This window comes from Cnephaeus nilssonii (assembly GCF_951640355.1).
Source record: "Cnephaeus nilssonii genome assembly, chromosome: 1".
NCBI classification, from domain to species: domain Eukaryota; kingdom Metazoa; phylum Chordata; class Mammalia; order Chiroptera; family Vespertilionidae; genus Cnephaeus; species Cnephaeus nilssonii.
The window spans coordinates 30,820,385-30,847,020 of record NC_137072.1 but is presented as its reverse complement, the minus strand read 5'-3'; the positions used below and the strand labels follow the sequence as shown (position 1 = coordinate 30,847,020).

The following is a 26,636-nucleotide window of genomic DNA, read 5'->3' as shown; positions in this document are numbered from 1 at the left end:
TACATGGTCTCTGCCAAGGACACTGAGGGACAGGGCAGTTTTAGTGAATCATTTGACAACCTTGGGAGGCAATACAATAGCATAGTGGCTCAGAGGGCAGGGCCTGGAGTCAAAGAGAGTTCAGAGCCAGTTCCCACAGCTTCTTTGGACTTGGAACAAGTTCCTTGATCTCTCACTGTCTTAGTTTCTTTTTCTAAGTGAAATGGAGGGATGCTTCATAAAGTTTCTTGGGAGGATTAACTACAACGTAATACATGGGAAATGCTTTCTTCAGCCAACCTATGTCAGCATCAGCCTTTATAGCTGTCATCACCCCAGATGAGGAAACGAAGACCCACAAGTGAGGAGAGGGCCCACCATACAAGTACTGAGAGACATGGTTGGGGCTCACTGAAGTCTCTCTCACCTGAAATTCTTTAAGTGCTCTTTCCTAAATTAGTGGTTCTCCACCAGTGGCTGAACCTACAGCACTCTTTAAAAAAACAGGATGCAGCCCAGCCTGCGTGGCTCAGTGGTTGAGCGTTGACCTATGAACCTGAAGATCACGGTTCAATTCCCTGTCAGGGCACATGCCCAGGTTGCAGGCTCCATCCCCAGTGTGGGGGGTGCAGGAGGCAGCCAATCAATGATTCTTTCTCATCATTGATGTTTCTATCTATCTCTTCTTCTCCCTTCCTCTCTGAAATCAATAAAAATACATTAAAAACAAAACAGGATGCCCAGGCCTCCCCTGTGGCAATTCTGACTTGGTTTAAAGTATCATATTGCCGAAACCGGTTTGGCTCAGTGGGTAGATAGAGTGTCGGCCTGCGGACTCAAGGGTCCCAGGTTCGATTCCGGTCAAGGGTATGTACCTTGGTTGCGGGCACATCCCCAGTAGGGGGTGTGCAAGAGGCAGCTGATTGATGTTTCTCTCTCATCAATGTTTCTAACTGTCTATCGCTCTCCCTTCCTCTCTGTAAAAAATCAATAAAATATATTTTTTTAAATAATAATAATAATAATAATAAAGTATCATATGGATTCTGCCCCCCGCCCCCCAAATTATTCTAATGTGTAGCAAGGGCCAAGCATCAACAGTATAGGTATGAATTCCTCTTAAACACGCCCCCTACCTTCCTTCTTTAAATTAGAATGCCATCCGTGGCTTTTAGGCCCTGCTGAGATGAAAACCCTTCTATCAGTACACAGTATGCAACCTACTTTACAGGTGAGAAAACTGAGGTTCTTTTTTTAAGTTGATTTGAGAGAAGTGTTGATTGGTTGTTCCACTTGTTTATGCATTCATTGGTTGCTTCTTGGATGTGCCTTGACCACAGCTCGAACCCAAAACCTTGGCATATGGGGATGATGCTCTAACCAACTGAGCTATCTAGCCCGGGCCGAGAAAACTAAGATTCTGAGTGGGTAAATAAGCAGGGACTCCCATGCAGAGGCTCTCCACTTTTACTGATGATAAACAAAGGATAGGCAGCCCTTGCCAGTCATTTTTGACATCCTTGTCGATGAAGCTGATTTACCAATTCAGTTAAGTCTCCCCAAGTTACGGTTTGCATTTGAAGGAAGCTGCAGGCTTTGTAAGAAGCATTTACCACCATGTGGGTATCCTAACAGGGTATCCAATGGATGTGCTTCAGAGGAAGAAATATCATACGAATCACTCTGGGGTTTCCTGATGTTTCATTGCTCTTTGCACATGAATAGTAATGTTCCCCATGCCCTCAAAGGAATCTGCTGCAGACCCCCAATTACGACACCCCTTAGAAAGATGCCAAGAAGAAACACCGTTTTCTCTATTCCGATGAAAGGCAAATGTGGCTATAGGAACCAAGAAAGGCACCGCTTCTTGAAATAAGGGCATGTAATAACTATTTAGGCTGCGGTTATTTTTATAAGAACACATCTGAGACTACACTTCAGAACCACACGCAGAATTCCAGACGTAGGCGGGGAAAGGGAATTAATCCATCAGCTTTAGCATCCCCGGCCCCACCCCCAAGCTCTGAAAGGTTCTGACAAGGATTTTTAGGCAAACCTCTCATCGGCGTGTGAGACGTGCAGACTGACAGAGTCTAATGGATGGGTCTCTGATGCCTGGAGGAAGGAAGCATCACTGCACATTTGTGTCTCTCATAATCACACGACTGGGAAAATGCAGTCAATCCGTGCCCTCTACATGGAGACTCAGGGTCGTTCCTCACAGACCTCAGCCCACCACCATGAACCTCAAGGAACTACTAAAGGTGCGTGTGTGTATACACACACATAAATGTATACATTTACATATAGAGAGAGAACCAACATATATTCATATGACCAATTACAGTTTACAAAGTGCTCCACAAATATACTTTATTCCAAGTCACAAAGGGATGAATTGAATTGTTTCTGCATCTTGCTGTAACCAAATCTCCCTCACGATTTGAGACACTGTATTCCTCTCCACCAATAGGTTTTATAGAAATACAAGCAGACTGTGGTCAGTACAGTTTATAAACTATTTAAGAGCATATCTAGCCCTAGCTGGTTTGGCTCAGTGGATAGAGCGTCAGCCTAAGGACTGAGGGGTCCTGGGTTGATTCCGGTCAAGGGCACATGCCTGGATTGTGGGCTCAACCCCCAGTAGTGCAGGAGGCAGCCAATCAATGATTCTCTCATCATTGAATTCAACTTTTTTTTTTTTTAAGAGCATATCTAGTCCTGGCCTGTGTGGCTCAGATGGTTGGGCGTCATCCCATGCACCGAAAGGATGCCAATTCAACTCCCCGTCAGGGCACTTGCCCAGGTGTCAGGCTCAATCCCTGGTGGGGGATGTACAGGAGGCTCTCACATCAATGTTTCTCTCTCCCCCCTCCCTTCCTCTCCCTCTAAAAGTCAACAAAGCATTCTTTAAAAAACAAAAGAGTCTATCTAAAAGATGCAGGCCTGCCAAACTCCCGGCTACCTTGCAAATAAACCCAGTTCTCCTTAAGGCTTCCGTGGCCCTAAGACCCTGCAGGTCCAGGAAGGGCGACAAGCTGATGGAGGAGGGGCCCCAAGTGTCCGGAGTGCCTTACCAGGTCCCCATCACCTCTATGGCCAAGGAGCACCACACGGCCAGTTCTCCCCACCTCCTGGGGCAGGTGGGCGTTGGGGGTGGGGGCAGTGGTTCACACCAGAGCTGTCACCACAGCTGTGGGAGCTGTCATGACAGCAGAGGTCAGCGGGCCACCTCCCCTAAACAGCCACTGATGCCTAGAAGCCATCCCTAGGGTTTGCACCTGGGATCCCACGTTTACTCAGGCAATCCAACCTGGCCCGGGGCAAAACACCACCATTGGGTTCTACCCAATCCGCCTGACGGGCTCCTGGGCAGGTTACCTGGAGGAGCGGTGTTACCTTCAAACCACTGACTACCCATTTAAGAGATGACTCTCTCTGTAGCTAGGGATAGAACCTACGGTAAACCTTTCCAAAGCATTTCTGGCCAACGACAGACGGGGTAGGTTGGTGAACTGCCAGCAAATTCCGAGCACGGTCTAGTGCGTGCAACTCGCGCGCCCCCGCGAAACGCTGCCAACTGTACAGTCAGGGATCCACAGAGCCTCCCCCAAACCGGGGTCAATGGCTTGGTTCCTGGGAAAGCTCTCTTGTGGCCCCAGCACAGGAGCTAGAGGTGGGAGCAGAGGCAGGAGACAGATATACCTACAGAGGGAAAGAGAGAGAGGTGAAAAGAGAGGACAAATATAAAGAAAAGTAGAGAGATTATAAATATATAGAAAAAAGAAGAGATATGGGGGATGGAAATATAAAGATGAGCTAGAAATGTATGGAAAAGGGGACTGAGAGAAAGTGGAAACAGAGGCAGGGAGAAGACAGAAATATAGAGGGGCTAAGGGAGGCGATGGAAATAGAGGTAAAGAACAACAAAAAATAAACAAACAAAAGCAAAACAAAAAGAAATAGATGTAAAGAGAGAGGGTTAGAGAGAGGTGAGGTAGAGATGGAGACTCGTCCCTTGGCCGGACTCAGCCCAGCGGCGCACGGAAGCATGGCCGAGACTGGGGAACACGCGAGCGTCCCTTCTCAAAGGTCCCCGAAGCAAAGGCTCACGGCGGCGCCTGCGCTTCCCGCCCCCGGCTCTCCGGAGCCAGTACCCCGGCGCGCTCGCGGTTTCCGGCTCCCTCTGCGCTGGAGGGAACCCGGCGGGGCCAGCCGAGCCACGGTGCGGCACACACCGGCCAGGGGAGGCGCAGCGCCGGCGCAGGAGCCCGCGCTGTCCCCGCCCCGCGCTCCGGGGAGGAGCGGAAGGCGCCCCGCCCCAGCCAGCAGAGACTGCGGTGGAGGGAGGCACCCGGCCCCGCAAGAACGCGCTGGTGGCGAGGAGTCGGTACAAAAGCTCCGCGCCAGCTCGCGCCGCACAATGGCTTTGCTCTCCGCGCGGCGCGCCTCTCCCCTGCAGCCTGGCCCCTGCACAGGTCTGTACTCACTTCTGGGCAGCGAGGGACGGTGGTCGATCGGGATCCAGATCTTCTGCACCCGGCTCTGAGTCAGCTCCAGGGGCATCTTCACAGCCTAGACTCGGCGGCCCTCCTCTTGCGAATAACTTAGACTTGGGGAAGGGATCGGCTTGTCGACTCCCAGAAACAAAGGGAAAGAGGGAGTGTGTGCGCGGGAGCGCTGCTCGGGCGCTCTCCTTAGCGCTGCTTTTTTGGAAACGTGCTTTGTGCTAAATGATGAACGCTCGCACGAGGCGAGAGGCTCCACGAGCGCTTCGAAAGGGGCGGGGGTCTGGGGATACACCCGCAACTTCCGCAGGGCCTGGCTCGTCCACTCAGTAAGTCCCCCACTCAGGGATGCTCGAAGAGCAGTGACAGTCGCAGTCCCAGTGAGCCAGCTCCAGTCCTCCGCGGTTTCCTCCCGCTCGCCTCCTCTCCAGCTCTGCTAGAATGCCCCGCGCTCCGCTTGGGCTTTTAAGAGTCCGGCCGGCAGCGAGGCACACGTCAGCCTTGGGGCGGGAACGCATTCTTCTGGTTCCAGCCCCTCCTTCACGTGGGGAGCGGGTGGGGAAGGGCGGGGAAGGGCCGTGAGCAAGCCAGGAGGCAGCCTGCTGGTGCCCCCTGCAGGTTAGCATCAGTAGTGCGATAACCAGCTGCAGATAACGCCCTAAACCCAGCCTTGGCTGAAGGGCCTAGACTCCGGGAGCCTCCTCCTACCATCCCCTAAAAACGACGGGCATGGCTTCCCAGAATAATCACCTCAACTGTGCTGGGAGGAAAGGAGCGCTCCCGTCCACTGGTCTGTAGACCCGCGCAGCCGAATCTCCCAAGAATGCTGGTTAAAATGCATCCTACTGTCGGCCTCTGGGAGTGGGACCCCAATACTCCGCATTCTTTTAAAAAAATTTTTTTCTAGTTAATTCTCACCCGAGAATACTATTTCCATTGAGTGTTAGAGAAAGTGGGAGGGAGGGAGAGAGAGAGAGACAAATATTGATGTGAGACACACATCGATTGTTGCTTTCCCCCTACACACACACACACACACACACACACCAGGGCGGGGGATGGAACTGCAGCTGGGGTTCCTGCCCTTGACCAGGAATCGAACCCGCGACCTTTGGTGTGCTGGCCCACGCTCTAACCGCTGAGCAACCTCTGCCAGGCAGTAAGTACTCTGAATTCTTAACATGCAATCCGAGTCAGGCACAGTCAAGTTGAAGACTCCGCTTAATGTTACAGGTTGGAGAGAGGGAAGCCTGAGGGAAGACGCTGAGAGCGCCCGTGGGGCACAGCTCTCGGGGTCACTCCTTGCCAGAGATGCTCCCTGCTAACACTTAGGAGTCTCACCAGGATCCCCGCCACCCCGGTCCTTCGTCCTCACCCTGCCCACTTTCCTAAATCCCTTAGAAACCTTGACTTGTCCTGAACATTGCTCTCCCAACAATCATTCCCAAGATCTGGAACCCGGGCAGCGCATGAGGTGGGGGGAAAGCCCCGGAGACAGGACCCAAATAGACCCAAATATCTTGGTTCTCTCAGTCACCATTCACAATATTTTCAACATGCCTTTATCTCTCCTAGTAGAAGAGCACATAAAACTGGATCCTTCTGCAACCGGCAGTTGATTATCTGACTATAAGCCCCACAAGTATCGCGGGGACTGCCCCCGGATAGATGGCGTTACGGCGGAGGTGGGGGGGGGGGGGGGGTGTGCGCGGTGCATCAGCACAGAAGCGCCACCTGCCTCGCCTAGGTGCGTACCTCCAGCCGAGGCTGGGCTGCCATTGCAAGGAAGTGGGCGGCGCTCCCAGAAACCCACACTGCAGCAGAACGGTCTGAGCAGGGGCTGCCGCCACACGTCTCTCACGTCCCACATGGCTCCGCTGGGACGGCGCCCGCTCTCCTGCGGCGGCCGGCACAGCTGTTCCTGCACCGCCCCGCCCGCCGGGGCCTCCCCTCTTCCCTGCACTCCAGCCCGCCCACGGGCCGGGAGCGCTGAGCGATGCCCTTCGGGCGGGGGCCCTCGACCACCCTCCTCAATCCCCGTTCGAGCCCCGCCCTCCCCGGAATCCCTGCTCTCCCTTCAACAGCTTTGCTGACTGTCGGGTTTCGGTGCTCGGCAACGGTTCAGAAATCCGGTGCATTGCATTGGGCCTGTTTTTCTGCAATAGGAGCAAATGCCATATTTGACACCCTATAACGCCCCAGGGAGAGTCCCACTCCACCCTTGAAATAAAAGTGCGCTGATCAAAGAGAAAAGCATTCACAAGCAAAGCGCCCGCTCCTGGAGGGGCGGGGGGGGGGGGGGGGAGAGGGGGATTGCTGCCCGGGGTTTCATAGAACCAGGAAGGGGGGCCGCTGTGCCTGTGATGGCGGCTGCACCCCTGGATGCCTGCACACTTGCTTCCCCGGGAAGAACCAGTGTGCCTGCATGCCTGCTACTCTCCCACCGGATTTTTTACACACACACTTACAAACAGGGCCAGGAGACGAGGCGGCATTCTTCCACCCTTTAAGTTTGCAAACAACTGCGGTGGGTTTCAGCTTAGGGAGTGAGAGGTCCAAAACTTGGAGGCACGTCTTTCATCTCCTGACCCAATAACGTGTTTGTCCAGGGTCCGGCTCCGAGGGCACGAGGCAGTACACAGAACTCGGAGATCCCAGCTTAAGCGTTCGCACTCGCCAAGCGGGCCCCGCACGCACTTCCCCTGCCTGTGTATCAGTGACGCCTTAGGCCATTGCTGCCCCAGCAAAGACTGAGTTCTTCCTCATCACTTCCTGCACCTGATGGAGAGCGGGCAAATGGAAGTTCACGTAACCCCCCTCCCACTTCTGACACCTAAGTGCAAACTGGGAATGAGTGGGAGGCAAGGCTGAACTAATACTTTAAAGAGGACAGCTTGAATTGGTGCCACCCTTGCAGCCCTCTAGTAAATTAGTGTGGCACCCTATGGGAGATAAAATTACTTCACTGAAAAGCCGCTTACCAACAACCCAGCCCTGGCAGGTGTGGCTCCGTTGGTAGGAGCTTAGTCCTGTGCACGGAAAGGTTTCGGGTTCCATTCCCAGCTCAGGGTACATACATAGGTGGTTCCATCCCCCTCTCGGGGCACTTACCTAGGTGATGGGCAGATACCCCGTAGGGGCAGGGTACAACCAATGGTTGCCTCTCTCATACATCAGTGGTTCTCTCTCTCTCCCTCTATCTCTCCCCACCCCTCTCACTCCCTTACCCACTCTCTAAAATCAGTAAAATATCCTCAGATGATGATTTAAATATATAAATAAAAATAAACAACCCAACTGCAACTGAACGTACTGGTTCAGAGTTTATGGTTGAGACATCCATGTGACTCTTCCCCTAGTTCTGCTGATGGCCCCATCTTCACCATCTTCTAGGGTTTTTTATTAAGATTCTGGTCCCCAAGCTGGTGGGCAGCAACTCACTCCACTCACTCCTTCAAAAAAGGCTGCAGACAGTGTAAAAATATCTTTAATACGAAAAAAAACTTTTTTAAAGACAGGACAGCTCCAAGTACTAGGGGAGATTCTATAATCCATAGCATTATTAAGGCTAGACAATCCAGTAATGTTTTAAAGAGAGTAGAGGGAAGTTTAGAGATTAGAGTGGTTAAGAAACTAGATCTAAGGTCAAGAAACACAGCCAGTTGGACACTGACAAGTTTCCCGGGGGACTCGTGGTGCACACCGCCTAACTCTAGGGTGCTGAGTGGAGTCCTGAAGGGGAAGACCACACTGAGCCAGCCCAGCTCACTCAGAAGAGTTGAGCTGTTTGGCAAGAAAGCACAGAAAAAGAACTCCTTGTGCAGGAAGCAATGCCTGGTGGAGGCGCTTAGCTAGGTCTAGAGGCAGAGAATGGATGGTGGCAGTGGTTTTTCTCCATGACCTCTGTCTGCCCAGTTCACTCTACTGACCAATTCATAACCCGCATTCCTGCTCCCTGTTGCTGCCATAACAACAGCAAAGAGCAACCCCATATCCATGATTCAGTGCCAGCAGGCCAGCTTGAAACAGTTAAACCATGCTAGTACCCACCTCCTCCCCAGTGAGAGAATCAGAGAAAGAACAAGCTGTGGCAGGCTATGAGCAATCAGAGTTGCTAATTAGACACAAAGGGTCATCATTTGCTCCCATGAACCATCCTATGTCTAAGAGAATGCAGTGAGACACCAAATAAAAGACAAAAAAAAAAAAACCCTCACCTCACCACCCATCCAAAGACAGGGGAGAGGGGCAACTTTTTAAAAATGTTTGTTCCTCAAACATGAATGGGAACACAGACACAGGCATCCATATAGTGCCACATCGGCAGATTGAAAACCCAAAACCTGCCTGATGAGACCAGCTAGTGGCTCAGCTGGGTGAGCGTCCTCCTGTGCACCAAAAGGCTGCCATTTTGATTCTTGGTCAGGGCACATACCTGGGTTTCAGGTTCCTCCCCCTACCTCCCTAGAAGACAACAAATCAACCAATCTCTCTCTCTCTCTCTCTCTCTCTCTCTCTCTCTCTCTCTCTCTCTCTGTCCTCGAGCAAAGATTTTAAAAATCCTACTTAATAATAGAGTAACATGCAAATTGACCGTACCTCCGCTATGCCTGCGATTGGGCCGGGAGGCACAGGGGGGCGGGACTTGAGGTGGCCGGGGTAGCCGATTGGGCCGGTGAGAGGAGCGGGGGGCGGGGACTCGCAATTGGCCACCGTGCTGCTGAGCAGGGACCAAATGGGGCCGGCAGGACGCTGAGCTTGCGTTGCCAGCGGCGGCGCGAGCTCAGCGTCTGCGCCATGGCTGTGCTGCGGCACAGCGGGCCGTGCGGCGGGAGTAAACGGGCCTCCGGGGACGCGCCCCCGCCCCGGCAAGCTGAGCAGCGGGACTTAAAGGGCCCCCCGGCGCTGCGCGCACGCGTCTCCGCCCCGGCCGGCCGTGAGGCGGGACTTACAGGGCCCCCCCCCAGCGCCGCGCGCACGTGCCCCCGCCCCGGCCGGCCGTGTGGCGGGAGTTACAGGGCCCCCCGGCGCTGCGCGCACGCGCCCCCCGCCTCGGCCAGCCGTGCGGAGGGAGTGAACGGGCCTTTGGGGCCCAGAGCTCAGCATCCGTGCGGCAGGGGAGGAACCAGAAAAATGGATCTTTCCAGTTCCTGATGCTGACAGCCCTATGGGTGCCGGGGTCCTCCACCTGCAGCCCCCAGTCACAGCCCATCAGCCCCAGTCGCAGACTGGAAGCCCCCTGCCAGCAGTCCAGACGGGACCAGTGTGGCGCTGTGGTGGTGGGTGTCAGCGGGCATGCTACAGACATCAAATCACTGCCAACGAGGCCACCCACACACACACACACTCGCAAGTAGTATGGTCCAACGGGGTGACTCCTAAGGCAAGGCTCCCATGGCAGCTGATGCTCACCAGACCTGAAAGCCCAAGCCCCTGAGTACCCGAACTGCAGGGCGTCGTGGGCCAGGGCCCTGAGGAGGCCCCAGGACAAGCATCTTCCCAGAGGCTGTGCAGAAGGAGGGGAGGAACCTCTGGCTAGAGGCCAGGGTGAGGTATGCTGGCATCTTTGCAGGCCAAGACAGGGCTCAGGGACACACACCCACCCCACCCCCCCCCCCCGCACCCCCGTGCACGAATTTCGTGCACCGGGCCTCTAGTAGAAAATAAAAAACCTGCACAGTGAGGTTTATAACAGCTTTATTCATAATCGCCAAAACATGAAAGCAGCTAAGATGCCCTTCAGTAGGTCAATAAATAAACTGTGGTCCATCCAGACAATGAATTATTATTCAGCACTTAAAAAAAAAAAAATGAGCCATCAAGCTATGAAAAGACATGAAGGAACCTTAAGTGCATGTTTACTAAGTGACAGAAGTCAATTTTAAAAGGTTCCAGCCCTGGCCAGTATGGCTCTGTGTTTAGAGTGTGGGCCCTCACACCCAAGCATCTGGGGTCCCATACCCAGTCAAGGGAATGTACCTAGGTTGCAGGTTCGATCCCCTGGCCCTGGTCAGGGCACGTGCAGGAGGCAACCCATCGAGTGTCTCTGTCATATCTGTTTCTCTCTCTCTCTCTCTCTCTCTCTCTCTCTCTCTCTCTCTCTCTCCTCCCCCCCCCCCCCCTCCACTCTAAAACTCAATGGAAAAAATATCCTCGGGTGACGATTAACAAAATAAACAAACAAACAAGGTTCCATACTCTATATGATTCCAACTAAAATACATTCTACAAAAGGTGAAACCATGGAGATAGTAAAAAGATTAGTGGATGCCAGGGATTAGGGAGGAGAGAGGGATGAATAAGTGGAGCACAGAGGAGTTTTAGGGCAGTGAAACTACTCTGTATGACACTGTAATGGTGGATACATGTCATTATACATTTGTCCAAAGCCATAGAATGTACAATGACGAGAGTAATGCTAATGAAAACTATGGACTTTGGGTGATGATCATGTGCCAGTATAGGTTCATCCTTTAAAAAAAATGCATCCTTAAAAAAAATGATGTTAATAGTAAGGAGGCTATGCATGTGTGTGGGCAAGGTGGTATATGAGAACTCTATAATTTCAATTTTTCTGTGAACCTAAAACTGCTCTAAAAAATAGAATCTATTTTTTAAAAACTGTTATTTTTCTGTGTCATATATACTTTTCTCTAATCAAGTAGACTTACATGTTATAGGGAGTGTGAGGACAGTTTACGGCCACAGCCTGACTTCGGATGAATAGACAAAAACAGTGCAACTGAAGTCCCACTGAACCTCCGGCAAGTTTCCATTTCCCCCTGCCCAGTCCATGCTGCTCTACTTCCTGCGGGCCTTTCCTTTCCTTAGGGCCGTGGTCGGCAAACTGCGGCTCGCGAGCCACATGCGGCTCTTTGGCCCCTTGAGTGTGGCTCTTCCACAAAATACCATGGCCTGGGCGAGTCTATTTTGAAGAAGTGGCGTTAGAAGAAGTTTAAAAAATTTGGCTCTCAAAAGAAATTTCAATCGTTGTACTGTTGATATTTGGCTCTGTTGACTAATGAGTTTGCCGACCACTGCCTTAGGGCACACCCTAAGCTTGGGAGCATTCTCTTAAAACTGCCTGTTGGTGTTTCATATCCAGCATCATAACACACATGACTACTGCTTTCAGAGTATTTACACTCCTTGTCAACCTCCTCACCCAATATCAAGACATAATATTTGTGTTTAAAGTATTGTTTTATGACTTCAAAATATTTGTGCTTTAAAAAAAAACAGATCTCCTGTAATCTAGTTGACAGTACTGTACCAATGTCAATTTCTTGTTTTGATATTTTACTCCAGTCATTTAAGACATCAACCTTTAGAGAAAGCTAGGTTATGGGTTCATGGGACTCTATGTTCTATTTTGTAACTTCTTGTATTTCAAAATAAAAAACTGAAAAAAAATTAAAATCAGTGCTAGCTCAGTTTGCTCAAATCCTGGAGAGAGAAAAAAGAAAAGCGTAGATTGTGTAGATTCAGGCACTGAGGGAGAAGAGAACTGGCAGGAAGGTAGTCAAGATTTGCATGTGTTTCTAACACCTTCGCTTCTTGCAAATGACAGACATACATGTACAAACAGAATTTGCATGATTCCTGCACCTGGAATCGAGCTCAAGTTATGTTTTAACTTGGGGGTGGGGGGGTTCTATTTTGGGGCTTTGCATGGATCTTTGGGAGAATATCAATAAGTTTGCAATCTTTGTCACCAATTTTCATGCTTAAAACAAGAGGAGGAAGAGAAATTCATACAAAGTTCAACTAAAGACACCAAGAGGTCAAGGCTGAGCCTTTTTCTTTGATGGGAAAGGAAGCACAAAGATGAATAACTACTTGAAAAGCTCTCTGTCCATCTTCCTCTGGTACCTAGCATTCATTAGATGCTCACAAGCAGCAGCTGTGTGTCAGACACGCTACACTGGACATTCCAAGCTACACTGGAATCTCAATTATCTTGGGTCCAGCCAGGGAGAAGTAGGTGATCAAATAGCTGTCATCACGGTGTTCTGTGCTCAGTCTCATGCTGGGTATTACAAAGAAATGGCTTCCAGGCCCAAGAGCTTATAATTTAAGGCCAGATGGGTAAATGTAAATATATACATTTAGAATAAAATAAAAATATTAGAATAAAAGTAAGGAACTAAGAGAGAGGTGTTAGGTAAGTCAAGAATATGCCAAATGCAGGCTAAGGATAAATCCATATTGAGATAGTAAGAAAAGTCTGCCTGTACGTGGGGGCAGATCAACTGGGAATTTCCTATCCATCACATTGTTCTTCATTTGATCTCTGCTGAATCCAAGAGAACACGTGGAACTAAAAAGGTCAAGGTCTCTCACTTCTTTCTACATCAACAAGTATTCACTGAGAGCTGGCTGTACCAGGAGCAATGGATTATAAGTCAAGTAAGATGTGACCCATGTCAGAATTATGAATTAACTCGCTTTTGAATTTCAGAGTGTCCCTTGATCTCTCTCTCTCTCTCTCTCTCTCTCTCTCTCTCTCTCTCTCTCTCTCTCTCTCTCTCTCTCTCTCTCTCATATGCATACTCCTACCTTTTCCCCTTAGAGTTAATGAAGCTGAGACACAGAAATATTAGCTTACTTGCCTGTGATCCCAGAGCTAAAAAGCCAAGGAATAAAAAACAAGATGTCCTAATGTTCCTTCGAGTTTCTCCCAATTAAGCTACTTTTCAACTAGAATGCTCAGTGCCCCTCCCAACAGCAATGCCAACAACAAAATTTTGGATCCAAGTGGTTTCATTGACAATCTCTAAATTACTTAGTATTTGGTTATAATGTGGGAATAAGAATAATCTTAAGAAACTATTATGAAGATTAACAACTAAAAACTTTCAAATGACCCTACAATGAGAAGCTCTACTTAATATATAAAAACAAAGGGCTAGCCTCTCAAAGGTTCACAGACCTTTATGTTTCAGCATACTGCCTCATGATGCAGAAAAGGCACATGGTCACTACTACAGTAGAGCCAATTTAAAAAGAACTAACAATTTTATGAGATGAAACCGAATCAGCCTTAAAAAAAAAAAGAAAAAAGACCCTGGCCAGTGTGGTGCAGTTGGTTGAGCATCATCCCATGCACCAAAAGGTCACCAGTTCAATGCTGGTTTCAGGCTCAATCCCCAGTATAGAGTGTACAGGAGGCAGCCTCTCTCTCTCTCTCTCTCTCTCTCTCTCTCTCTCTCTCTCTCTCACTCTCTCTCTCTCTCTCTCTCTCTTCAATAAAAATATATTTTTGAAAAAAGAAAATGTGGAGGAGGTCTTGGGCTTTTTGTGTGCTTCTGAAAAGTTTTAAGATGACCTAATGTATTAGTAAAGGGAAAGAAGAAAAATAAGAAATACTCATATATCCCCACATCATTCAAATTATTAGATCAATCTCAAATTAATAATGTTACCATACATTTTTACAGAGTGGTGGCCTCCCAGGTTTTCAATAGCATGCCATCTCCATGAGCTCTGGGGCGGCGCAGCCCCATAGATTTTCTAGCAGTAAAAAGACACAGGTGAAATGAATATCAATGACAAGTAGAATGGTTGACCGCCAGGGCAGGGAGGGACCTTCTACATATTCACTGAAGCATCCATCCTGAGTTCGGGTTTGACCAGCTATGCTGGAGTGGGTTTGCCCAACTATAAAACGGGGACATACCTACCTATAAAATAGGGTTTTCTTGTGAGAAGCACATAGCTGAGTGCCTGGCATGTAGTATGCCCAATATTTGGTAGCCAGGAGTTCTATGCAAACCGAGACTTCAGATTTCTATAGAATTCATGTCTCTCCCTGAACCCTAAACCAGGTGGTGGCATGTAAGCTAGAAAACGGAGGGTTTCCCTGATTCCTCCTGCTTTCCCACTCTACCCAATTCTGTGAAATCAATCATATATGTGGGAGGTTCCATTCCTTCCTGTATTAGTCAGGGTTCTCCAGAGAAACATATGTATATGTATGGACGTATACGAGGAGACTTATAGGAATTGGCTCACGCAGTTATGGAGTTTAAGAAGTCCCACATCTGCTGTCCGCAGCTGGAGACCCAAGAAAGCCAGCGGTGTGGTGCAGTCTGAGCCTAAGGCCTCTTTGGGGAGGACCATCTGCTTTTCTTAGACTTTTGATACCAAATCAAACGCTAACCTCTTCCAGAAATACCCTCACAGACACACCCAGGAAAAATGTTTTACCAACTATCTGGGCATCACCTGGCCTAGTCAGGTGGACACACAAAATTAACCATCACATTTTCCAATAGCCACTCTCCCCATCTTCCTTCACAGCATAATTTCTGGTTTTATTTTATTTTATTATTATTATTTTTTTTTTGTTAATCCTCACCCAAGGATATTTTTCCATTGATTTTTTAGACAGGGTGGAAGGGAGAGGGAGAGACAGAGAGAAACATCGATGTGAGAGAGTGACATCGATTGGTTGCCTCCTGCACACACCCAAGCAGCGCCGGGGAACTTGCAACCAAGGTACATGCCCTTGACCGGAATCAAACTCAGGATCCTTCAGTCCACAGGCAGACACTCTATCCACTGAGCCAAACCGTCTTGGGCAAGACTTCAGTTTTTAGCTGCCCAGCTAAATGATATTTTTCAGGCTTTCAGGTTAGACATGGCTGAGTGGCTAAAGTGTGGCTAGAAAAGAAGGTTCATTCCATTACTAAGCAGTGCTACTAGCCAGACGGATATTTCTTACCCTGAGCCAAATGTATCTTCCTGTAATTTCCCCTGCTAGTTCTTATTCTGCTGCTAAGTACACAGTAAGCATGTGCCCTCTTCCAGGCCTCAAACATTTGTGAGCAGCTAGCATGTTCCCATTAAAATATGTAAACTTCAGGCTAAGAAGCCCACTCCTGGACTTTAAAACAGTGTAAACAGTTTTCACCCAGCATAGAGCAGAGCCAACCAAGAGTGAATTTGCCTCATGATGTTAGAATCAGGTTCTAGGGAGAAGGCTGTTGAGTGACAGCACTAGGCCTATGGCAAATACCAAAATGAGCCGGGTACTCAAGATTACTATGACAAAAATCAATTCTAATGAATCTGTGGATAATCTAGGTTTAGATTCTCAACTACTGAGAACAAACTTGTCTGAGCTCCAAAGCTTATCCCATGGGGGTAGGGGTGGGGGTATGGGCGACACAATATAGTGTAGGGAAGGGGCTAGGAGCTAGGAGCCTGGACCTTACAACAGACCCTGCCTATCTATACCAGGCGGGAAGACTTCCCTCTCTGGACCCCAGTTCCCTCATCTGCTGATGAACCAGATGTTCTCCAAGCATCACTTCCTCTTCTCCAATGATTCTAACTGTTCTTAATGATATATCAGTATAAAGTTGACAGTGATTACTAAACTACAGTGTAAGCAACTTAAAACAGGGACAGCTATTCATTTTTTGTATCACCAGAGCCTACTATAGTGTCAGGCACATAGGAAGTGTTCAGTATATGCTTGTTTGATGAAGTATGATTATATTTGCAATGATCGTATTTGTATGGGTCACATTGTGGGCTGTGCTCCCATAACTGTCCCAGGAATCACAGGGCTCGTAGGGGGACAGACAGCCACTCACTGTTGCGATTAGTTGGTTCATCTGTAAAAGGAGGATAATAGCTGCCCTGCCTGCCTCATGAGGTGGTTATGAGGACCAAATCAGATATGAAGACAAGCTCTCTTGGAAACACTGTGAAGTACTCAACAAATATATGAAGACTAGCATTTTGAAATTATCCAGGCCCTGCCCGAGATGGGTGATTGAGATGTCTGAACAGACGTTCTCTGATCTTGACTGCTCTGTGATCTGGTCTCATCCCTTGGTTTCCTCAACAGGTTGACTACGCCCCTCCCTCCTCCCCCCCCCCAATACACACACAAAGGTGAGGGGAAGAGCTGAGGCAAAACAACTGAGGTCCCTGCCCCAAGACTTTGGTGAGGGCAGAAACTGACAGCCAAACCACTTTCTGCTGAGTACGAGAAGCAAAGGGAGCCCGGGGTTGAGAAAGTGGGGAATGGGCACTGTGTTGCAAGGCCTGCTTACGCGGTGTGGTACGTATAAGTCTGCGGAGTGGTGCAACTCCAGGATTGAGACATCGGAATTGGCATTCTTTCCCTTCTCTGTTTCCCCTCATACTACTTCTTTCTTCCAGTGGAAAACATTCTAAAAATAGAGAAAAATATTTTGTTTTAAATGCAGGTTTTGGAAAACATTGCTGACTCGATGTTGGAAAACCTACCACAGCTGGGCTGCATTCATGCGCAGTGTTCAAATTAGATAGTGGGGTGGTCTGTAACTGCCTGTGTTAGGACCACACGTCAGCACTGTGTTCAGTTCTGGGTGACACCTTTTAAGAGAACATTAACCAATTCATATTCCTCCATATAAAGAAAATCTGGATATTCAAGCCATCTGGAAGCCATGCTCTGTGAGGAATAGCTGAAGAACTAGATGTTAGATAGAGAAAAAGATTATGAGATAAAACAATAACCACTTACAAATACCGGAGGAGCTGACTTGCATGGTGTTGCTCGCGTGAGCTGAAACCAGATTGCTTGCTGGAAGACTCAGGGGAGGCACCTTCAGCTGTCCCACAACTAACAATGGGATAGAAAGGTAGCAACTGCCTGCCCCACTAGGATTCCCAGCAGCAGCTACATGTCCAGTGTCGAAAGCTTTGCAGAGGGCTCCCGCAAAAGCTGGCAACCAAACTAGTGGCCTCTGGTGAGCCCTGCAGATGGGGGATCCTATGATTCTGTGAGAGCTTAAGCTCAAGTCCCAGCTCACCAACTTGATAACTGAGCAGGATACTTCTCGGCATATCAAGTCTAGAATGATACCATGATCTCAACTGCAATATTACGTGAATCTGGGCATAAAGCTGCTGACCTAGTATTTAGTCGTACAGGGGCCATGGACTGGGTGAGACATAGCTTTCACAAACCCCTTGGAGTCAACCTGCTGGCATCGCAATGAGAACTGTGCTACAATTTCTTTCCATTCACACCTTGGGGCAACTGGAGATTATTATGGCACCTCACAGGCAAATCAAAGACTGGCTTAAAGCGCCACATTAGACGTCTGACATCTACCCCAGTATTCCCTATCTAGTGTTCATTGATACCTCAGGGTGGTATAGCACTCCACATTCCAAGTAGAGACAGTTTTGTTTCAATATTTAATTTTAAAATCAATAAATTCAATCTTTAAATATTTTTCCTATGGCAGCCTTAGAGGAATGCGGGTCTGACCTCCCTGTGAGAAAAACTTGCATATCAGCTGCCCGGAGGGCAGTTAAATGAGTCTCCAACTGCATCACCTGGGGATCTGAGGCAGCATCTGAACTGAGGCCACGCTCTTCCTGGCCACTCCCAGGTGATGACTGAGCACAGCAGTGCACCAGGGCCTGGCCATTTCTGCCCACAATGCGGCTCCTCTACAGGGAGCTTTTCCCTGAGCTCCCACAGGGCCAGCTGCGACTTCGCAGAGCCACCCTGACATGTGAGGCTCTCCCCCCACTCCCACTCGCCTTCCACAGGTATCAGACCTACAACCCTCCCCCTTTAGTTTTCACAAGCATTATCTCAATAAATCTTTTGCACTTTCAATTCCATCTTAATGTCTGCTTGCCAGAAGACCCAACCACTACATTTTTCCATTAAAATAAAATAGCTTGAAACCATCTGAAAGTATCAAGTGTACAAAGTTAGGGTGCAAGATGAGTGTACTCCTGACATTCGGCTGGCTCATCACTCAGATGAGTTATCACAAGCTACTGTGATAGGTTTGGTCATTAAACAGCTTCAGATGGATTTAATATCAGCCATTTAGTATTTAATTTATACCTGTAATTGATCACTGTTTAAAGATGGGAAGCATAGGAAATACTAATGTTGAAATATTAGTCATGAGCAAATGATAAGGATATGTCAAAAAAGACACAAGAGGAAAGAAAAAGAAAAACAAAAAGAAAGGAAAGAAAACCCTAGCCAGTTTTGCTCAGTGGTTGGAGCATCGGCCCTTGGACTGAAGGATCTTGGATTCAATTCCAGTCAAGGGCACAAAACTCAGTTGCAGGCTCAATTCCCAGACCCAGACAGGGCATGCAAGGGAGGCAACCAATCAATGTGTTTCTCTCATACCAATGTTTCTCTCTGTGCGTCTCTCCCGCTCCCTTCCACTCTCTCTAAAAATAAATGGAAAAATATCCTCAGGTAAGGATTAACAACAACAAAAAAGGAACAGAACATAAAAGACACAAGAGCTTACTTTAAAGGGTTCCACTGGCCAAAGCTGGCACATTCTGAGCAACAAAATAAATAATAATAGTAATCCTATATAATAAAAGCCTAATATGCTAAGTGTCCAATCATCCAGTCATTGGTTCAACCAATATGCTAATATCAAGCGTATATGCTAATGATATGCTAAGCATATCAAGCGTAATATGCTAATGATATGCTAAGGCTGCTCAACCGCTTGCTATGACGTGCACTGACCACCAGGGGGCAGACGCTCTGACCGGTAGGTTAGCTTGCTGCTGGGGTCCGGCCAATTGGGACTGAGCGTGATGGACTGGACACACCCTCCCGTGTCCCTTCCCGGCCCTGATAGTGCACCGGTGGGGTCCCTCTGCCTGGCCTGTACCCTCTCACAACCCGGGACCCCTCAGGGGATGTCAGAGAGCCAGTTTCAGCCCAATCCTGCTCAATGCAGGAGCTGCCCCCTGGTGGTGAGTGTGCTCCCACAGGGAGAGTGCTGCTCAGCCAGAAGCCGGGCTCATGGCTGGCGAGCGCAGTGGTGGTGGCGGGACCCTCTCCTGCCTCCGTGGCAGTGCTAAGGATGTCTGACTGATGGCTGGGAGCAGGCCTAGGTCGTCAGTTGGACATCCCCCAAGTGCTCCCGGACTGCGAGAGGATGCAGGATGAGCTGAGGGCCCCCCCACCGAGTGCACAAATTTTGTGCACCAGGCCTCTAATAGATTATAAACCTGAGAAAAATTAGAATCCCCAGATCCATTCAACTATAAATAAAACAAATGAATAAATGAATGAATGAGTGCAGGAGATGAGCTAGCTTTTCCTTAGAGCAGAATGCGGACAAATGTAGAAGGAATGATGGAATTTGTAAATCACCACTTGGTAATCACCACTGTAATAATTATTTCAAACAAGAATACTCAAGTGAGTGACAGTTTGACAAGAAACAGGATATATGCATTCTCAAAATACCTCCCCACAAAATAGCTATTAATTACCACAAAAAAAAAATAGTAACTTTACAGTAGAGAAACATGGCAGACACCATCCTACCCAAGGGATCAAAGTTAACACCACCAGGAATGGGAGAGAGATATCATGTGTCTCCTCATGGGATGCACTGAAGATGCTTCACCACTTCTCAGGTGTTCCTGCCAAAGATGCAGAACTTGACTCTAATCATAAAGAAACAACAAATGAACCCCAATTCAGGGAGAGTCTAAGAAAGAAATGGCCTGAATCCCAAAGGAATATGGCACACCCATGTTCATAAAAGCAGTATGCACAGTAGCCAAGAGATAGAAGCAACCCAAATGTCCATCCACAGATGAATGGATAAACAAAATCCAGATTATACATACAATGGAATATTATTCAGTCTTTAAAAAGGAAGAAAATCCTGTTATATGCTACAACATTGATGAACCTTGAGTCCATGTGCTAAATAAAATAAGCCAGTCACAAAAAGACAAATACTTTTATGACTCCACTTATATGAGGTACCATGGGTGGGTGGGAGCATAGATAGATAGATAGATAGATAGATAGATAGATAGATAGATAGATAGATAGATAGATAATAAGTAGGCAGAGGAGAGAGGGAAAGATTGAGAGAGAAGAAAATGAGAACACAAATAGGGTAAAATGTTAACATTTGCAAAATATGGGTGAAGGCTATCCTAGAATGCTTTGCGCTATTTTTGCAACTTTCTTGTAAGTCTGAAATTATTTCAACACGAAAAATTAGTGCTTGCTTCAGCAGCACATATTTAAAAAAATAAAAAGAAAGAAAAGAAAAATTTAAACGTAAGCATTTTAGTTTCAGGAGGCACATAAAATGGTAAACATTCTGAACATTCACCTCAAAAGGATTTCCCTCATATTTGGAAGTTTCGTGCATCTGATCAAAGTTATTTTTAAAAATATATAGATATTTTTTAATTTTATTAACTTGAGAGGGAGGGAAGAAGAAAGAGAGAGAGAGGAACACCAATCACCAATCAGTTACCTCCCACATACACTCCAACCCATAACCTGGGTATGTGCCTTGAACAGGAATTGAATCCACCACCTTTTGGTGCACTGGATGACACTCCAACCAACTAAGCCACACTGGCCAGCGCTGATCAAAGTTCTTATACAACAAATCAAAGACGTCTCTAAGATGTCAAAATCTAATGTTGAAATATAAAGTATAATGACAATTTTCAACAAACCCCTTTCAAGAGATAGAGTATTTTCTCATAAAAAAAAATGTACAATGCCATTTATTTTTCTTGCAATTTCTTTGTATTGAATTTATTGAAGTGACATTGGTTAATAACACAATGCCATTCTTGAATTTATCTCTCATGCTTCCCTTCTATAATGAAATTAAATAGCATGTGTTAACTGTAAAATATAAAAAGCTGAAGATTTATTTCAGTTTATGTGGAGACACTGTTCTTTGTGGCCCTGCAGCCATCCCCACATTTCTTCCTGGCTGACTGAACTTTGATTTGGCAAATGCCGGGAGGCAGAGATCCCCAATTTCAAGGCAAGTTGCCTACCATACCATCCATAGGGATGAGTTGTGATTGGGCTCATCCACCCACCCACCTCCCTGCACCCACCGCCACTCCCCTCGCAGGTGAGTTGTCTGGATGTAATCATGTGGCCAGTTCCTTACAGTAAGCAATAAACAATGTCCTTTGGTTTAACCTACTATTGGTCAGGTATTCTGTTACCCAAAAGCATTAGAGTCCAAAGCATTCCTAATTAGTAAATATATCATGAATGTCATCAAAATCTACTAATACAGGCCTGGCCAGATGGCTCAGCTGGTAGGAGCATCGTCAGTACACCAAAAGATTGAATGTTCAATTCCAGGTCAGGGTATATACCTAAGTTGTGGGTTCGATCCCCAGTTGGGCACGTATGGGAGGCAACAGATGGATGTTTCTCTCTCACATGGATGGTTCTCTCTCTCTCTCTCTCTCTCCCCCCTCCTCTCTCTCTAAAATCAATAAACATATCATCAGGTGAGGATTTTTTAAAAATCTACTAATACAAATCAGGTCCTGTGCTAAAGTTTTACATACATTTTCTCAACAACTCAATCAGGTAAATAATAGTGTTATCATTTTTCAGATGAGGAAATCCATGCTGAGAAGTAAAAATCTTATACCAGGACATACAACAGGGATTCTAATCAAGATGTATCAGATCGAAAAGTTGAAATGAACCATACTACTAACCACTGTGCCCCACTGGCCTCCTGAAATGAAACCCTTTTTAAGGAATATATATATATGAATCTGGTTAAAGGAATCAAGAAAAGAGGAAGATCATCAGATCCTAGGTAGAGAAGGTCTGCTAGGGAACCTTGGGAAGGGGGGCCACTGGGGACCCCCCATGTCACCTCAGAGGTGTATGCCAGAGGTATGCCAGGGAGCCTCTCACCCCAGGCCCTAGATGTTTAAGTTCCCAGGCAGTGAGCCTGAGCTCATCAGCACTAACCTCTCCTGCTCACTTATCTGCTGGTGGCAGATAGAGCCTGTCATTTCTCAGTTTGACCTCCAATGAAAATTTGAGTTAGCACTCTAACAAAAACAGTAGGATATAGTAAACAATTAGCAAGTATTACAGAGGGTATCTTCTGAGTCCTTTCTTCCTTTTTTTTTTAATGATGGGGTGGCAGTTGTGCCAGAGAACTCAGGAACCCCAGATTGGAAACTGGAGGGAAAAAAAGAAATTCCTGGGTCCCAGCAGCTTGGCTTTCTTTCAGTAAGCTGGGGATAGAGCAAGGCTGTGCCTAGATAGGGGTAATTCTGTCACTTCTTGTAATGTGTTCAAATGTATTGACAAATCATCTCATATTAAAAGGAGCTTTCTTCCAAAGGATTCCATAACTGAGAGGTCCCTGTGTATTGTCTCAGAGATGAAGTACCCTTGTTGGAAGAACACATGGGCCAGTTCAGCCCTTTCCGTATGAAATAGAGAATGGAATTGCTTGGCCTCTATTACATCATGACCTCAGGGAGTACAATTTGGAGAGCTTTACCTAAAATGATGACTCAAACTAGGGTATCACATATGTATTATGTAGTAAACAGAGGCCATAGGCTTCCAACAATGTGCACCCCACAACTTGGGCCCAGGTCAGACACATTGATCACTGCACACTAAAGCATCAGTATAAAGTGGATGAGTTGAGCCACCTGCAGAAACAGCCCACCCTGGGATGCTTTGTAAGTGGGTTACAGGTTAACCCAGTAGTTGTTTCTATAAACAATGATGGATCAAATGAGAATGTATGGAAAGAACTGGAAGACCTTCTGGGTAGATAAGAGATTCACCCGGAAGCCATCTGGGACACATTCTGTTCATCTAAGTATTTCTTCCACTGCAGTCCTCATGTAAAGCGAAAACCTGGCCTCCTGGCTATTTAAATCAGCTTTTTTATGTTTTGGGTTTCAATAAGTTGTGATCCCAATCTGGCCCTGTGGCTGCATTGATTGGAACATTGTCCCATAGACTGAAAGGGCTTGTGTTCGCTTCCCAGTCAAGGCAAATACCAGTCAGGGCATGTACGAAAGGCAACTGATCAATGTTTCTCTCTCACATCTTATGTTTCTTTCTCTCCCTCCCTGATTCCTATCTCTAAAATCAATAATAAAGATCCTATCTAATAAAGAGGGAATACACTAATTGACCATCACGCCCTCACAAAGATGGAAGCACCCACAGCCAATAAGGAGGGAATATGCTAATTAACTGCCACGCCCTCAAAGATGGCGGCACCCTCAGCCCCACCAGGGCAGCAGGCGTGACATGGCCAGGCCCACCCCGAGGCGGTTCCGGCCGCTCTGCGTGCCTGCCTCCAGAGTCCCCCAGTTCCCTTAGCTCCCCAGCCGCTCAGGGCAGGCCCGAGGCACAGGCAAGCCTCAGATGGCAGCTGCCAAGCCACCCAGGGCCGCCCAAGGCTCAGGTAACCAGGGCCAGCTGAGGCTTGCGCTGCCGACAGTGGCAGCAGCAAAGGTGTGATGGGGGCGCCGCCTTCCCCTGATCGCTGGGTCGCCTCCCGCTCCTAAGGGCTCCCAGACTGTGAGAGGGGGCAGGCCAGGCTGAGGGATCCCTCTCCAGAGCATGAATTTTCATGCACTGGGCCACTAGTAAATAAATAAAATGAAAATAAAATAAATTGGAGGTCCCATGCTGATAAGCTAGATAATGTAGAGTGAACACCCAAATCTGAGTATTTAACCTACACCATGATATAGATTACTGGCTTTCAAAAATCAGTGACACACAAGAATCATCCAGAAACTTTTAGAAAACACATTTGACCCTTGAACAACATGGGGATTAGGAACACTGACATGGGCCAGGCAGTCAAAAATCCACGTATAACTTTTTATTTTATTTTGTTTTAGAGAGAGGGAGAGAAGAAAGAAAGTATTGGTGTGAAAGAGAAACATTGCTTGGTTGCTTCTCATATATGCCCCAAGGGACCAGAACCGAAACCTAGGCATATGCCCTGACTGGGAATCGAACCCACAACCTTTTGATATACAGGATGATGCTCCAACCAACTGAGCCACATTGGTCAGGGATCCATGTATAACTTTTGACTCCTCAAAAACTTAACTACTGAAGGAACCAAGATGGAGGGTAGGTAAACGTGGTATTCACATTCTCCCACAACGACATCATAATTACAACTAAAATACAGAAACACCGTCATTCAGAACCACCTGAAATCTGACTGAATGGAAGTCCTACAACTAGAGAAGAAGAAAGCACACTGAGACTGTAGGTGGGCCTGAGGCTTTGCAATTTTTTCTTAACTTCTCAAGTGATTCCAGTGTTTAGCTAATAAAGATTTCAAATGATAGTCACCACACCTAGTCACAGGGCCAGCATGTGCTGAGCTTCAGGATGGGCCTACGGGAACACAAACATTTTATATCTCGTTGAGGAAACAAGAGATATATGCATGGGAAACTATTAGTAAACCAAATTGTTGAATTTGGAGGTATTTTGGAGAGATCTGTGAACAAAAAATCAAGCATCTAGAATTAGTGAGCCCCTTGGTATTTCTGCTGCGTCAAGTCTTTTTTCTAGGTGGCTATAACAAGCCACTTTACAGCCTTGAATCATTTTTTTGTTTTTTGTTTTTAAGAATGACCTTCTGAAGGAAGGCTGGATATATGTTTAGGATACTAAACGCCCGGTAGTTTCCAGAGAACATTCTCTCCTCCAGCCATCATAGGCTGGAAAAGTCCCCTGAAACCTCATCAATCCCACCCAGTCCCTTCGCCCATGAGACTGGAAGTCCCCAGCTGAGAGCAGCAGGTGTGGTGTGTAAGGGATGAGGCTGGGTGCCTGTATGTGTACATGTGTGTATCCGCTCCAGGGCTCCAGACCCTGCAGGTCTCGGTCATGCCCATTTTCTGAGCCTGAGGTCAGCAAGGCGGGTCCATAAGAACAGACAGCCACTCTGGCTGACCCTGCTGTGGAGCAAGCAGGGTCCGTGGGGTGTTGGTAAAGGATTGCACTGTCTGGCAGAGACTCAGCTCTCTGCCCTCCTAAGCCCTGGCCCCGGCCCCTGGACTAGATGACAAACTTCACCCACATTTGGGTATCGTCCAGCTGAGACAGTGAGAGTATGAGGCAGTCTCACCTCCCTCCTCTACTGAGTCCCACTGGCCTCAGAACCAAGCCCACTGGCCTCAGAACCATATCTCAGCCTGGTAAGGCAGAGCCTAGAGGCGGCCCAAGGTCGGGGGGGTGCCAGGCAGAGGGCATGCTGCATTTCCATTCGTAGCCCCCCAGATGGAAGCCTGCAGCTCTGCCAGTCCCATTACACTTTAAAGTGAGACACAGAGCCTGGCATGGAGCGCTGGCCCATGGAGAGCCTGGGTAAAGGGTCAGGCCTGTGATTCAAGCAGCTCTGCTTCTCCAGGAAGTGGCATTCGTACTCAAGCTGCCCACTTGTGTGCTGGACTCCCATCTGCTGCCTTTCCTTCCCACTCCCCTCTTCTAGTCCATGAGGCACAGATTACTCTCAGGCTTGCCCATCTTACCCCGTCTCACCCCCTCACGTGTCTGATGAGACATTGGCAGTTTCCGGAGCCTTTGCCTGTCTGCATTGTGGAAGAAAAAGGGGTTCCATGGAAAGTAACCTCACAGGGAGATCTGATCATAAATTCCTAACTGGGCAGGTCATGGTGGGTAGTCATGCCTCAGGTATATAATATCTTTAGTAAAGGGTTTATCTTTGCCTTAATTAAGCAAGCCCTGTCCAGTATGCTGTGCATCTAGGTTAACACACCTTTGAAATAAGCCAAAACCACCCTCACGAAAGCATATCATCGTGTTAACTACCCTGTAATCCAACCCCTTACCTTGCTTTTTCCCACCTCCACGTAATCTTTGCTCCTTAATTTCAAATGCATAAAAGGAGCTGCAAAGCTGTCATTCTCAGGAGCATTTGAGATCTTGCTCCCCAGCATATGTTGTCAGCTTGGCTCAAATAAACTCTTATAAAAATTCCCTATAGGTTTGGATGTTTCTTACATTGACATAGACATGGTCTTTCAGCACAGAAGGGAACAAATTGTTGGCAGATAAATGATCAGAAAGCTTTGAGCAAAACTAAGGGAGTTCGACAAATAGTCCAGAATCAGCAAAGTACAGAGCAAGTTCAAGTTTTTGCCTACTTCGCCTTCATCTGCTGCTCCTCCTCCCGGGAACCAAACTGCCTGAGTTCAAGTCCAGCTTTATAACAATGGAAAGTTGTAACCCACCCACAATTCTTCGACATTGTGTAAATGGTAACTCTGACTAATACGTAGCTTGTAGATAAAAAGCACATTTATTTT

The 26,636-nt window shown here is 47.5% G+C and overlaps 1 protein-coding gene across 3 annotated transcripts in view; it reads right to left on the bottom strand.

Moving 5' to 3' along the window:
* The window catches only part of PFKFB3 (6-phosphofructo-2-kinase/fructose-2,6-biphosphatase 3), a 91,387-nt gene that overhangs the window by 25,685 nt on the left and 39,066 nt on the right, over nucleotides 1-26,636 (bottom strand). The window contains exon 2 of one of the 3 annotated variants that reach the window (XM_079774945.1): nucleotides 16,556-16,675. The exons of 1 other annotated variant lie outside the window; for it this stretch is intronic. In XM_079774945.1, the coding sequence (XP_079631071.1) occupies nucleotides 16,556-16,675 (120 nt within the window). Of the gene's footprint in view, nucleotides 1-4,469; nucleotides 4,977-16,555; nucleotides 16,676-26,636 lie in introns of those variants that run through there. One more of the 3 variants, XM_079774946.1, reaches the window with a different exon arrangement.